Source organism: Culex pipiens, chromosome 1 (genome assembly GCF_016801865.2).
Source record: "Culex pipiens pallens isolate TS chromosome 1, TS_CPP_V2, whole genome shotgun sequence".
Classification (NCBI taxonomy): Eukaryota; Metazoa; Arthropoda; class Insecta; order Diptera; family Culicidae; genus Culex; species Culex pipiens.
The window spans coordinates 136,696,933-136,711,601 of NC_068937.1; the positions used below are offsets into that span (position 1 = coordinate 136,696,933).

Genomic DNA, 14,669 nt, shown 5'->3' on the forward strand with positions numbered 1-14,669 from the left:
ATTTAAAAGTCGATCGGTCAATTGAGTTTTGGACATTTTGCTTGCGACCTTTTTCTTAACTTTGAAAAGTGAAGTTTGATGAAGACTACTTCAAGACACAAATTTCGCATATATTTATTAACGTCAAACGGCCAGCTTATTTAGCTTTTTATTTGTTTTTAACAAAAACTAAATGAAAAAAAAACAAACATTTTTAAGGCATAAATGGCATTTTACCTGAAAGTTTTCGAATGGTAATTTTCGAGCAATTTTGGAGTCCTATTTGAGCTTAACCACCCAAAATAAGAAAACGAAAAAAACATTGTTTCTTGATTCGATTATCCGAAGTGGTTTTTTTCCGAGGACTTCGGATAATGGAGTCTTTACTCAAATACTAAGGGACCATCCATAAACTACGTGGACATCTGGGGGAGGGCGGGTTCAACGATTGTCCATGATCCATACAAAAAAGATTTTTTTGTATGGAAATTGTCCACGAGGGTGGGGGGAGGAGGGTCGGTCTGAGATTTATAAAAAGTGTCCACGTGGTTTATGGATGGTCCCTAAGTTAAAATGCTGAAAAGCTTACTATTTAGAAAATATTTTTAAGTCACTTGAAATTAATAATTGAAAAACTAATTTCATCAACTCTTAGGTAAAAACAGTACAAAACATCCGAAGAAAACGCAAAAAATTCAATTCAGTTGCCTATCCCCTGTGTGCAGGGTTGCTAGATTGCTAGATAAATCTGGCAATACTAGATTTTTAAAGTACCCGACAGAACAGAGATAAAAAAAAACCGAAGTTGGCTTTAAAGATGTCGGCCACTATTGCTAGTACCTACAAAAAAAATCTCGGTCACAAGCCTGTTACATGTTGTTTTAAAGTGAATTAGTATTCTACCAACGCCATATTGGACGCCATCTTGGATTACACATTCCCAGGTCACCGTGACAGGTTTTGATGGTCATATTCGGGTTCAGCGACACCAAATTAGTTGAAATTGACCTGTCGACAGTCTTCGTACTGTGATACTGTTGCATTTTATAGATTTTTTTGTTAAAATATTGAGTATTTTCAAAAAATGTTGTTATTACATTCGAAATGTATGAAAAAATCCTGATCGTTTGATACCCATATTGTAAAAACTGAAATTTTGAGTATTTTTTCAAAACTACGTAGTTTTGGATTTTTTTGAGTATTTCCAGATAATGTTGTTATTACAATCGAAATGTATGAAAAAATCCCGATCGTTTGATACCCATATTGTACTGAAATTTCGAGTATTTTTTTCAAAAATACGTAGTTTTGTGAAAATTTTGAGTGTTATCAAAATATGTTGTTATTACGTTGAAAAATTATGAAAAAATCCCGATCATTTGATACCCATATTGTAAAAACTGAAATTTCGAGTATTTTTTCGAAAATACATAGTTTTGTGAAAATTTTGAGTATTTCCAAAAAATGTTGTTATTACATTCGAAATGTATGAAAAAATCCCGATCGTTTTATACCCATATTGTAAAAAACTGAAATTTTTAGTATGTTTTCGAAAATACGTAGTTTTGGATTTTTTTTGAGTATTTCCAAAAAATATTGTTATTACATTCGAAATATATGAAAAAATCCTGATCGTTTGATACCCATATTGTAAAAACTGAAATTTTGAGTATTTTTTCGAAAATACATACCCATATTGTAAAAACTGAAATTTTGAATATTTTTTTCGAAATTACGTAGTTTTGTGAAAATTTTGAGTGTTTTCAGAAAAATGATTTCTCATTCGTAATTCCAACCATTTGATACCCATATAGCGATATCAATAATTTTGAGCATTTTTTCGAGAAACAGATTCCCAAAAAAGTGTCCACGTGGTTTATGGATGGTATCAAAACCTGACATTTGAGAAGGGCTTAAGTGATTTAAATATTTTTGTATTTTGTAATTTAAAAGTTACTGTAAATCAAAGCCGTTGCATCGTATCAAAAAGTGGTCAAAGACAAACTTGTAGGAAATTGGACGAGCTTTCTGAAATGGGTGAAATGGGTGCTGAAAAGTTGAACTTTTCAGCACTTATTTCGAAAAGTAATACTTTTCTTCATTTTTTTTATTCAAACGGTTGAGTGAATATTTAACTTATAATTCCATTCAAATGGTGTTTTTTTAGAATTGCAAAAAATGTTGTATGGAACTCATTGCAAAAAGAAGATTTTTTCAGCACGAGTCGTACATTTATACAACGAGGTTCACCGTGGCATACTTATCAACATAAAAAATGCTAAAAAGTTGAACTATTCAGCACTTCTTGGCACAAAAAGTTATACTTTTAAACACAGTTTAGGTCGCCAAACCAAAGCGGGAAAACGTCATTTTACTAAAACATCCCATTCAAAAGTGTCCAGCTCGTGCTGGAAAAATCTTCTCTTTGCAACTTACTATTTTTTTGCATTTCTGGAATGATTTCTATTAGTAAAAAACTTAACCTCAGAAACTTCAAAATTACCAGAAATTCAAGCATCTGCTCTCTCATCAGCTAGTTTAACTTTTCCGCCTTTCTGCACCAACCTTGATATCGTAAGCCCACAACAGAAGCAGTTGATGCAGGAAAAACTGACGAAAATCGTCCACGGCAGCTGCTGCCCGGAAAAAAGTTGATCGACTCGAGTTGCTCGCCCTTCACTTTAAAACCCGGGCACTTTTCAACGAAAAAGTCAAACACTCTTGAAAATGATAACACAATGATGGAGGGGAAAAGTTTTTTTTCTCTCTCTATCTCGATTTTCGTTAAAGTGACTGCACAATAGAGATATGTGTGAGGTGGTAGGGTGTAATTGAGGAGAAAGACCAGAACAGGTATCAATTCATTTGTTGGCAGCTTTTTCTTCCTGCTCTTCTGGTTGAGTGGGTTCTGGTCTGGCTGCTCAGCCCACAACCGATAATGGTGGGTGGAGGATGTAGGCGGTAAACTATCTGGCCGGAGATTTAGTGCTGCAAGCCGACAACAACGAACAACAACGTGGGTTGTGGAAGCAAAATACGGTTGTAGTTGTAGGTTAGCATATGTGGGGTGAAATTGTGAAGAGAGAGGCAGCAGGTGCGCTTCGTAAGGTTCATTGGCAATCAGTTCACCTGTTGACTTGGAGGAGGTGTTGTGAATGAATGGGAGCAGGACTTGAATTGAATCGAGGGGTTTTGTGTGGGGGTTCGAGAGCTGTGATGGGTCCGATTTGTCTATGGGTTGTTGTGGTTTGAAGCTTAGTACCGTTGTTTAGTGAGTTGAGATGAAGATAAATCGATGCGGGTTGGAGGTTCTGTGAGGCTATTGTTTTTTTTAGCTCTAGGTTTTGAAAGTTTTGAGAAAATATTTAAAGGATACTTACCTAAACCAGCAACAAAAATTATTCTGCAATAAAAATTTACTTCGCCTCACTATTTGGTCACTATTTTTAAAAATCGAAAAACTGTAAATATTTCGCTCAACTCAAACATTTTTTTCTGAATAGTCCTTAACAATACCTACAACTTTGCCGAAGAAACCAAATTGATCAAAAAAATCCTTCAAAGGTTACAGATTTTCGAATATTTAAGTACCATTTTTGTATCAACAGTAGGGTGCCAAGAAGAAATGACCCCCTGCTCCACAAGCGGAAAACAGTTTTTTGGGTTATTTTAAGCATCTGTGTAAATTTTGAGCGACATTGGTTGAGATTAACCCATTGATACCCGAGCCTAAAGTTGGTGAAAAAATGTTTTTGATACAAAAATTACTTTTTTAAATCGCTAATAACTTTTCAGGATCAAGTTTTACAGCTTTGGTATGTTCTACAAAGTTGTAGAGCATTGAATTTTTAATGAGAATCTCACTTTTGGGAACATTTGGATGGAAGTAGCGTGCCGTGGAGACCAAACCGTAAGAAAGCTGGATTTTCCATACATTTTTTAAATTTTTCCCATACAAACTCCATCTTTGAGTATCAATGGGTAAATGTTGACCGATTTTGCTAATATTTGACCCAGAGTCCTAAAATAGCTCAAGGAACAATATTCAGCTTGTGGAGCGAGGTTTTGAGAAAAATTACCACATTCTGGGCACCCTAATGAACAGCTGCCAAAATGGTATGGAGACTTGTATGGGTTAACCAATGGCACAAAATGGCTTCTTTGGTCATAGGGAAGGCCCCCACAAAGTTTGAGTTAAATAAAAAAATTATAAAAATAAAAATGGTCGAAATCCGCCGATTTTTTAGAGAGTTGCTCATTTTTAAAAAGCATTGGAAAGAAGAACTCATGAAATTTAAGAAAATTTTAGGGTAGGTACACGGAGAAAAAAGAGTTCTAAAAATCGTGAACATGCGTTCATGAAAATGAAATGCATATGCATCTGCGCATTTTTCTACCATTTGAAAGGCTTTGGTATATTTTATAGTAGAAAATATGAAACACAAGCAAAAAATTCAAAAAGTATATTGAAATCCGTACTCGAACTCCCTAACAAAAGAAATCTCGTTTCCTAAAGCAATTGCCTACATCCAGGCTTTTTATTGAACTACACTTTGATGTTGTTCACGATCCAATCCACGTGAGATGCAACCTTCTTAAACACGTGTGCACCATCTTTGCAACCTGGCGTTACCGCCAGTCCGTACAGAACGATGCGTTGATCTCCGTTAATGCTAGCCGATGCGTACAGCTGAGTTCCGGTCGTGTCCGCACAGGTCGTATCCTCTTTCGGAACCATACAAAGCTCGTCCGCTCCAGGGCTCGTTGCACACTGGGACGAGGCACCCTCGGACATTGCAGGCTTTTCGATGCGATCCCCAACCTTGATGTAGGACGTCAACTGGTTTGGCCAGGTTGACTGCAACACTTGACTAACGGGGAGGCAGATTGGCTGGAAGTAGTCTAAAAAATAAGAAAAATGATCAGATTTGAGGAGCTTTAAAAAATCGTTAAACAATTACCATCAAAACTGTAATTCTTATCCAGTCGAAACAGTGCGATTTCACCGTCAGGCGATTTGGTAAAGTCCTTGCTAGTTGCACTCAGATAGATCCTCGTATACCCATGTGGTTTGAGCGTTACGGACATCTGCTGCGAGGGAACGTCCCCCTTGGTTAGAACGTAGCGTTGGCTTATTACCGTTCCCGTGTTCCAGTGCTTCCAGCTGTTCGGTCTTGCCTGATAAGAAAACGAAACCATCCAGGGATCCTGCGTGGAGCCCGTTGTCTTGCCACAGTTTTTGGGTAGTTTTTCAGCAGCTGATTTGAAAATTAAATTTATAAATTGAAATTGAAATCGTTACTCCACTTTTACCATTCAATCCTGCCACATTGATCGCTAGTAAGCTCAAAACTATAATCGCTCGATTATTTGCCATTCTGCTAGATGACGATCCGGTCACTTAGTTAGTTGAAACTGCATTGAAACACTTCCGAGTCGAACAAATCTTCTTATAGTGACGATAGATTACGAAGCAATCAATCGGGTTTTGCAAAAATCAAAACAAGACTAAAGAGTATCGTTATCAGTTGGCCTTTCCAGACAGGTTTGCATCCGCAATATAAATATATGAGTCAATGAAAAAATGCCGTGACCGCAAACCAACAAGGGTTGTAAGCTGGTTTAGAACAGATGAGAAAATGTACTTCTGCTAGCGGATCAAGTGGTAGAATGTATAATTAGATGAATAAGGAAGATGTTTCTATTTTGGACTTGTAATGTTAAGCTCGCACGGCAGTTGATATTTTCTCTGGAACAATTCAACAATGAATCTTGATTCAAGATTATCAATTTTGAATGGTTGTGAAAGCCTTACAGTGAAGGTACGAAAATACAATCGACTCTAAGATTGTCGATTTCTCAATATGTCTTCTTCTATCGATGGTTTCTTTCGTCATTTCAAACAGCATACTTTGATGCGCATCTTTCCTCGTTATCCTCTCTTGCTCAATTAATCTCTTCCTCGTTTTTTTTTTTGTGCTGTAGGTTTCTTTTCATAGATATCAGAAAAAAAAATCGAATCGAGTCATGCCATGTGATGCTTCTTTTTCTCGATGGTCTCTCTGATATTGACAACCAGGGAGTCTACTGTAGATTCCTTTTTTTAAATAATGGGACGGCCTAATTTTGAACAATTTTGAATGAGAATTGTTATTGAAGTCAAGGAAGTTGAGCCTTTTTGGAAAGCGCTGGAGTTGGATTCGAAGCCGCTAAATTTTAAGAATCTGAAGTAGGAGTCTGTGCCGAGTTTTTTTTACTATTTATTCAAACATGATTTGATCAACTGATTCAAGATTATGGATCCTTGCCCAAGTTTCCCAAGTTTTAAGTTTCCCAATAAAAACAAAAGAAATATTAAAATTTTGAATGAGGAGACTTGTACTTTTTTTTTGTTTTCGAGAGGAAAAAATTAAAATGAGGTTTTTTAACCTTTAAGGATATGTAGGATACATTGTATAACGTTTACTTTTTTGTTTTTTAAATCAAATAGAAAAGTTTAAGGCCCCACAAAAAAATGAGACCTCATTCCAAGAAAAACATAATTTTTAACAAGTTATTGAAATTTTGAGATTTTTTTTGACAGTGAAATGACTGAAATAACTTGGAAAGCATTTAGTATTTTTTTGCGTGCAATTGCAACTCCAAAAAACCTCATTTTACATTAGCCTGGTAAAATTTTTAACCAAAGTTTTCGTAAACCCCCCCCCCCCTTCTTCAAATTCGGCCTGAAAAATAAGGGGGCAACAAAAAAATGAAAATTTAAGTGCAGTTAACTGAAATCAATCGAAAATGCAACCCCCTGCGTTTAGAATCATTTTTAGCATGTTTGAGTTTATTCAAAAATCTTTTCAATTTTTGTAAATTTTCGATGTATACTAGAGTGTTTCAACCAAAACAAAAAGTTCTTAGGTCGCCGTCTGATATGTGGCGTCGTGGATTACACAAAGCCGTCATAGCATACTAAGGAGATGCGATGCTTTTGAAGGGTGAATTGTTGATTCTGGAGACACCGGACGTCGATCCAATGCGCACCAGGGGGACAGAATGGACAACCCTAATTCCTCCTGGAATGTGTTCATTGGACCATCCCCTACACACCTGTCTTTATTCCGAGTGAATCCATGTTGTCCCCTGACCTGTAGGATCGATTGAACGAAAAGCACAAAAATCCCATAGTAATTTCCATGTAAATTTTAACTCGCTGGGGACAAGCCAATTCTCAACCAAATGGGCTGATATTTGGCATGAGAGTCCCTACGGGTATCCTCTACAAGGGGAACCTCGGTTTGCCGTGATCTGAGAACTTTTTGTTTTGGTTGAAGCACACCCAAAGTTAAAGAACGAGGGGATAGTCCTCACGAAAAGAAACGTGAGGAAAGTGCTGTTTTGCGTGAGTAAAGTCCTCTCGCGTGTTCATTCGTTCATTGGAACAGTTCATCCTATTGAGTGGCTTATATGGACAAATGACCGCCACTTAGTCACCGAACCATGGTGGCCCATACAGCAAAGGCACGATTCAATAAGCCGAAGGTCTTGGGTTCGAGTCTCGGTACCGGTACTTTTTTTTTTGATAGATGAACTTTTTTTGAAGATGAACCCATGAGTAAAGTACTCTCGGTAATTTCGAGATTTATCCTCTCCGTCCGCACACAGTACCATTTTACTACCGAATCGTGCTCTTTATCCTCTAGTATGCCGATGCCTAGTTCTGGGTGCACCCTAAATAAAGCACCCATTTTTTTTTACGAAATTTTTTGTTTTCGTTGAAACTAATGATTGCAAAACGACTGAACTTGTGTGAAATGCATTTTGAAACATTTTTTTTATTCAAGTTTATTATTTACCCCCCCCCCCCCTCAACCCCGGACAGAGCCGAGAGACAAATAGGTACTTGGAAAAATATTTGCATCAGCCATAGTTATAAAAACACCTAGAATGCATATAGTGCATTACATCAATTGATTTCACTATTTATACTTTTTGAATTAGATTAAAAAATCTTTTTGAAATGAAAAGCACCCCTTACAACAAATAAGAATATTTTATCATTGTTATCCGAGCATTCGTTGGTGAAGGTTGTCTGAATCAACATGACTCGTCGCGTCCCGGCGCAAAACGCCGGCAATATTGCCCTACCTGCGTCTCAAGCAGGCAAAAAAGTGGGAATTTCCAAAAGGAAGGTTGAGGCCTCAACTGATGGCCAAAAACCGGGGATTTCCAAAAGGAAGGTGCTTTTGGAAGTGACATCGAACAGCAAAAAGACGAAAAAGAGCGACGGTACTGTACCGATGGATGAGGAGGAGGAGAACTCTTCGTCCCACGAGGAGCAGCTATTGAAGAACAACAAGTTCGCTGGACTGCCTGACGAGGACCAGGTAGCGGAAGCAAAGGAGAATGAAGTGAAACAGCGAAAGGAGAAACTGCCTCCTTTTTATGTGCGGCAATCAGCAGCAACGATCGACTTTCGAGCGGGGCTGGTTGAACTCATCAAGTCTGGGAAAGTCCTAGGCAACATTCGTCTGTGTCAGGACGGATTTAAGGTGCTGGTGCAATCCAGGCAGCACTATCAACTGGTCAAGGATTACTTGACCGAAAACGAGGCGGAGTACTTTACCCATGATGTCGCCATGGATAAGCCGTACAAAATCGTCGTCAGAGGTCTGTACGACATGCCAGTGGAGGAATTAGCTGCCGAGCTAAAAGTTTTGAAACTGGATGTGTTGGCCGTGCACAAAATGAGCCGACGCAACAAAGACATCAAGTACCGTGACCAGCTCTACCTGCTGCATTTGGCTAAGGGATCGACGACGCTTCCTGAGCTGAAGGCAATTCGAGCGGTTTTCAACATTATCGTGTCGTGGGAGCGATACCGACCAGTGCATCGTGACGTCACACAATGCTTCAACTGCCTGGGTTTCGGGCACGGAGGTAAGAACTGCCACCTGAAGCGTCGTTGCGCCAAATGTGGTACCGATGCGCACATCACATCCCAGTGCATCCAAGATTCGCTGGTGAAGTGCCTCAACTGCAACGGTGAGCACTCGTCAACCGACCGAAAGTGCCCCAAGAGAGCTGAGTTCGTGAAAATTCGGCAGCAAGCATCGACGAAGAATCAGCCTCAGCGTCGTAGAACTCCTCCAGCCCTGGTGGAGGAAAATTTTCCACCTCTTCAACCGCGACGCCAGGTCCCAAACTTGGCACCGTTGCCGTTGGATCCCAGGAAGAGAGCTGAGGTGAATCATCCACGGCCGGGTTCCAGCCAGGAGCCGAGACCGCCACCACCGGGCTTCAGCCAGGAGCCAAGACCAACCCAAGAACCAGCAGTTGAGGAAAATGGTAATGATCTTTACACCTCAACCGAACTCCTCAATATTTTCAAACAGATGTCCGCTGCACTGCGTGGATGCAAAACCAAGACCCAGCAGATTGAAGTGCTGACCTCGTTCGTCATCCAGTATGGATCGTAGGTCCCTCAAGCTGCTGAATTGGAACGCTTGCTCCATTAGGAGGAAGAATTTAGAGCTGGTGGATTTTCTTCGCGAGAAGGAGATCGACGTAGCCGCCATCACGGAAACTCATCTGAAGCCCGGTGAAAAAGTTTATCTGCAAAACTACAAGATCGCGACGCAGCTCGATAGGACCACCTCTGGAGGAGGAGGTGTGCTTGTCGCTGTTCATCGTGATCTCAAGCCACGCCGGCTGCCACACTTTAAGCTGGACATCATCGAGGCCGTTGGGGTGGAAATTCCCACTTCGGTTGGCCCAGTACTCTTCATTGCTGCATACTGCCCACGTCAGGTGAATGCCAGAGATGGTTCAGCAGCAAAACTGAAGAGCGATATCCAGAAGCTGACACGGCGGAGCGCAAAGTACATCATCGCTGGTGACCTCAACGCGAAGCATGAAGTTTGGGGCAACAGCAGGAGGAATCGGAACGGAGTGATTCTGCACAACGATCTGCAAAACGGATACTACAACGTTGTGAGTCCGGATCGTCCAACGAGGGTGGCTCGGTCTGGGAATCACTCAATCATCGACTTCTTCATTACCAATATGGCTGAGAACGTGGCTCATCCTGAGGTGTTTGAAGAGTTGAGTTCTGATCACTATCCGGTGGTTGTGGAGGTTGGAGCATCCGTTACTCCGCAGCGGCAACCAACCCGGAAAGATTACCACAACGTTGACTGGCAGCAGTTTCAGCAAGTGGTCGACAGCAACATCGACTATGATCAACACCCGGAAACTTCTGCCGATATTGATCGTTCGCTGGAGGTGATCCAGCAGGCTATCAACCAAGCAGAGGCTGCCAACGTTCGAGAGGTTCCTGTTAATTTTAAGGTAACTGATATTGACGTAGATACTAAACACTTGATTAGACTTAGGAATGTTTATAGGAGACAATATCAACGGACTGGGGACTATGACAAAAAGATTTCAGTGAACAATTTGAACAAAATCATACAAGACCGACTTGACAATATCAGAAATCAAGAATTTTCAAAACATGTAAGCCAGCTTGGGAATTATTCAAAACCATTTTGGAAACTTTCAAAAGTTCTTAAAAACAAACCAAAGCCTATTCCTCCTCTTATTGTTGAGGATTCTCCTTTGATTACATCCGAGGAAAAGGCAAATGCACTTGGGCTTCATTTTGTTAGTTCACATAATCTTGGCGCTTCCATGACCAGCCGTAAAGAAACATCAGTTGCCAATAGTATTTCAACAATCAATGACTCTACCTTTGAATTTCCTGCAGATTCCCATGTTTCTGGTGAGGAAGTCAAAGTTGCAGTTAAACAAATGAAAAATATGAAAGCTCCAGGCTTTGATAACATTTTTAATCTGGTGTTGAAAAAACAGAGTGATCAGTTCTTTCAACATCTAGCCAATATTTTCAATAAATGTTTGCAACTTGGTTACTTCCCCACCAATTGGAAGCTGGGCAAAGTCATACCAATTTTGAAGCCTCAAAAAGATCCAACATCGCCAACAAGTTATCGCCCCATTAGTCTTTTGAGTAGTCTGTCCAAACTCTTTGAGAAGGTCATCTATTCAAGGCTTTTGGATTTTACCAACGATAATAATATAATTTTGAACGAGCAGTTTGGCTTCCGAAAGGGACATAATACTGCTCATCAGCTTACGAGAGTAACCAAAATCATCAAGCAGAACAAGCTTGAGTCTAAATCAACTGCTATGGCTTTGTTGGATGTTGAGAAGGCTTTTGACAATGTTTGGCATGATGGTTTGATACATAAACTATATTTATGCGGTTTTCCAATGTATCTTATCAAAATTATCCAGCACTATCTTTCGGAGAGATCGTTCAAGGTTTTTCTGAATGGGATTGCTTCTGGATTATTCAACATTGATGCTGGGGTTCCCCAAGGAAGTATTCTTGGCCCACTTCTGTACAATATTTTTACATCTGATTTGCCTACTCTTCCTGGTAATGGTGTGTTGTCACTTTTTGCTGATGACACTGCCGTTATTTATAAGGGTAAAATAACCAGATATTTAGTTGGCCGTCTTCAGAAGGGTCTTGACGTTCTTTCCGAATACTTTGGCGACTGGAAAATTCGCATAAATGCAGCCAAAACTCAAACCATCATTTTTCCACTTTCCAAATCGGCCAGATTTGTCCCAAAGGATGATGTTTTGATTAAAATGAATGATGTTTCGATACCCTGGTCAAAGGAAGTTGTCTATTTAGGTCTCATACTTGACTCGAAACTTTTGTTTCGGCAGCATGTAGATAAAATATTGAACAAGTGCAGCATTCTCATCAGGTGTTTGTATCCTTTAATTAACAGAAAATCAAAGCTATCCTTGAAAAATAAGTTAGCAGTTTACAAACAAATAATTTACCCCGTTATTGAGTATGCAGTACCTGTTTGGGAGTGTTGCGCTAGAACTCATAAATTGAAGCTCCAGCGTGTCCAAAACAAGGTACTCAAAATGGTTTTGAATGTTCCTGGCTGGACAAGATCAAGTGAGGTTCATGAATTAGCAGAAGTTAAAATGTTGGATCAGAAGATTCAAGAAAAATGTTTGAAATTCAGGGAAAAATGTGCTATATCTGAATACCCCTTGATTCAAGGATTGGTTTAGTTTATGGTAAGATTAAGTTAGTTTTAGGTTAGGTTATGTTTTCTTAACATTTTTTTTTTTCCTCATTGTACCTAGTGTTACAAAAATGATAAATCATATACTTTTAAAGTTATAAAAATGAACAGTGTTTAAATCACGAAAAGCAAACTAAAGCTGAAGAGCCACAGCTGACCACTTATTATGTAAACCAAATGTAATTATTATAAGAAAGATTCAATAAAGTATATTTAATTCAAAAAAAAAAAAAAAGAATATTTTATCAAATTTTGTCATAAATTGTTGAAATATTAATAATTTTTCAATTACTTGCCAAATTAACACTTACACATCCAACCACAACTCATTCGGAGCGTTTGGTACGGTATGTCCACGCATCCTTCCTCCCCTGTTGATTCTGTGAAATGTGATCCGTTCTCAGAATCTGTCTCTGCGGTTAATGCAACGCAGTAGGCCTGGCCGCTTTAATTTTTGCAATACATATTCGGGGTTACTCAGATGTAATGCAATCATTAATATTGACAAGAAAGGACTTGGGGCGTAATCTAACCACAAGTTCCTCCAGGATGCTTTCTTCGGACTGGCTGCGCTTGTGTTCGATTAGATTAGATTAGATTAGATTAAATTGTTGAAATATTAATAATTTTTCAAATTTCTTGATACACAAATTGCAGCAAAGGCTACACGTCAGCAAGGGATGGCTAATGAGGTGATGGGACTAATTTCAACCCAAATCACAGATAAACAGACGTAAATGATTGAAAATCAATCATTCCTTACTAACGCCATCTAGTTGGAAACGCACGCAACGCTCGAAAAGTTAAATCTATGAAAATAAGAGTAATTTTGAGATAGATAATTTCAACAGGAATAATATAAAAGCCAAATTAAAAAAAAAATGTTTAGGGAACTTTTGAGGGTTATTTATTACTGCACAATCTAATTAGCACAAACATTTTAGAATTCCCCACACATACACACACTACTGCAGCAGTCCCTAGCTGTCCGTGTCCAACGCCCATGCCCCGCACACACAAATGCCTAATGAATCTTTCCTGTTTTCTGTATCTGTTTCGTTTCATGCCAACCAGCGATAAAATTAACCAGGAACAACAACAACAAAACAAAACCAACCCAAAACAACAGCAGCAGCTCCAACGAAAAAAAAAACCAAAACAATTCCGTGTCGTGCCCCTCGTTTTCGTGGTCGTCCTAGTCCCTTTTTCGTGATAAATGATAATAATTACAGATTCCCGCCGAAACCTCAAAGTTAGTGTGTGGTGAAAGTATCCAGCTTTGCTTTGCTGGAAGTTGCTAGCGTGTGTTGGGGCAATATTTCGGTTTCGGTGGACGACCCCCTCTCGTGTGTCGCGTGCGTCTCCATTTGTCTGTGAGTGTGTTGTGGGGAAAAAATCGAAACCAACGGGAAAAAGTGAATAAGCTTCCGGCTTGAAAAGCGTGTCGGTGTTGGGAAAGGTGCCGGAATATCCGAGAATCGATTTGTCGGCGTAATCAGCTTTTCGGGGTAGTGAAGAAGATCGTGAAGAAAGAAGAAGTGGTTTTGCGTGACTGACGGAAGACGACAAGTGTGTGACCCCCGGGGGGATCGAGGCAAGTGTGCAAAGTGTGGAAGGTCGAAGCAGACCATCGGCCACAGCTTCAACAGTAGCAAAAATAAGCTCTCAAACATCACCCGACGCGAGCCCCGTGGGGCTACGCTTGGTCGGGGTTCTGCCGTGTGCAGTCTTTGCACCGAAAGCACCGAAATCGTCCTCTCTTCATCATCTGCACCGGCCAGCACCTTACACCGTTCCGACAGCATCCACGACCTCCAACTCGTCATCAGCTGAACTCGCCGTCACCAACACCTCTTCCAGTTCGACGGCCACGTGTCACTGTTCATCTTCGTTGTCTTCATCTTCAGGCCCGGCCGTCAATAACAGTCAATCAAAGGGTTCCGCCCATCTCAATCTGCCCCCACCGCCGCCGGTTCCACCGAAACCACCGCGCGTGCCCTTGCCGGCACTCATCGCCACCGCGGCCAACCTCGCCACCAGCATTCGGCCCCTACCGACGGCGGTGTCCCCCGGTGGACCACCTCCGGCCACGACGGTTCATCACCACCATCACTACAGCAGCGTGGGTGGCGGCGGTGGTGGCCCTGGTCCCGGTCCCGGCAGTAACGTGGCCGCCGCCAGTCTGCCACCTCCGATTCCGCCGACCACGCCGTTCCAGAACCCAATGCTGTTGGTCCCGTTCAGCGTTCCGGCGGGACCCACCAATCCGGTGGTAACCTACGGCAGTAACGTTGGCAAGGTAGGTGGCGTGTAATTAGTATTGATTGTGAGAGCAATCGGCCGGGACGACCCGGACAAATTGCTACATTGACGGTGGGGCCGTGATTAAAAGGGGACATTCCGACACACGGCCCAGAGTGGAGTGTGTGTCAAAGTGGGAAATGGGTTGAACCGAAAGCGGACATCAAAATACAGGGCATTACCATCAATTGGGTCTTAATTGGCAGTTAATTTTATTGCATCAAAGTTGGGTTCGTTAACGGCATTTACTTTACAGTTTCAAAA

At 40.6% G+C, this 14,669-nt stretch overlaps 2 protein-coding genes across 3 annotated transcripts in view; one reads left to right on the plus strand and one right to left on the minus strand.

The window, feature by feature from the left end:
• Nucleotides 1-4,427: 4,427 nt before the first annotated feature.
• On the minus strand, nt 4,428-5,451 carry LOC120420763 (uncharacterized). Its single transcript, XM_039583865.2, has 3 exons — nt 5,293-5,451; nt 4,941-5,237; nt 4,428-4,881 (listed from the first exon to the last, which is right to left on the minus strand). Exons 1-3 carry the CDS (start codon nt 5,354-5,356, stop codon nt 4,526-4,528), a joined length of 717 nt encoding a protein of 238 aa, XP_039439799.1. The 5' UTR covers nt 5,357-5,451; the 3' UTR covers nt 4,428-4,525.
• Nucleotides 5,452-13,666: 8,215 nt separating this feature from the next.
• Nucleotides 13,667-14,669, plus strand: part of LOC120422115 (cytotoxic granule associated RNA binding protein TIA1-like) — a 610,909-nt gene continuing 609,906 nt past the window's right edge. For both annotated transcript variants that reach the window (XM_052711638.1, XM_052711639.1), the window contains exon 1: nt 13,667-14,403. In XM_052711638.1, coding sequence (XP_052567598.1) covers nt 14,329-14,403 — 75 coding nt within the window. In that variant the 5' untranslated portion in view covers nt 13,667-14,328. The remainder of the gene's footprint in view (nt 14,404-14,669) is intronic.

Excerpts from the sequence above, each read along its gene's own strand:
- LOC120420763 (XM_039583865.2), bottom strand. The coding sequence starts at position 5,356 with ATGGCAAATAATCGAGCGATTATAGTTTTGAGCTTACTAGCGATCAAT. Across the intron at positions 5,238-5,292 it reads CAATGTGGCAGGATTGAATG|CTGCTGAAAAACTACCCAAA; the intron begins GTAAAAGTGGAG and ends TTTTCAAATCAG. Across the intron at positions 4,882-4,940 it reads TAAGAATTACAGTTTTGATG|ACTACTTCCAGCCAATCTGC; the intron begins GTAATTGTTTAA and ends CTTATTTTTTAG.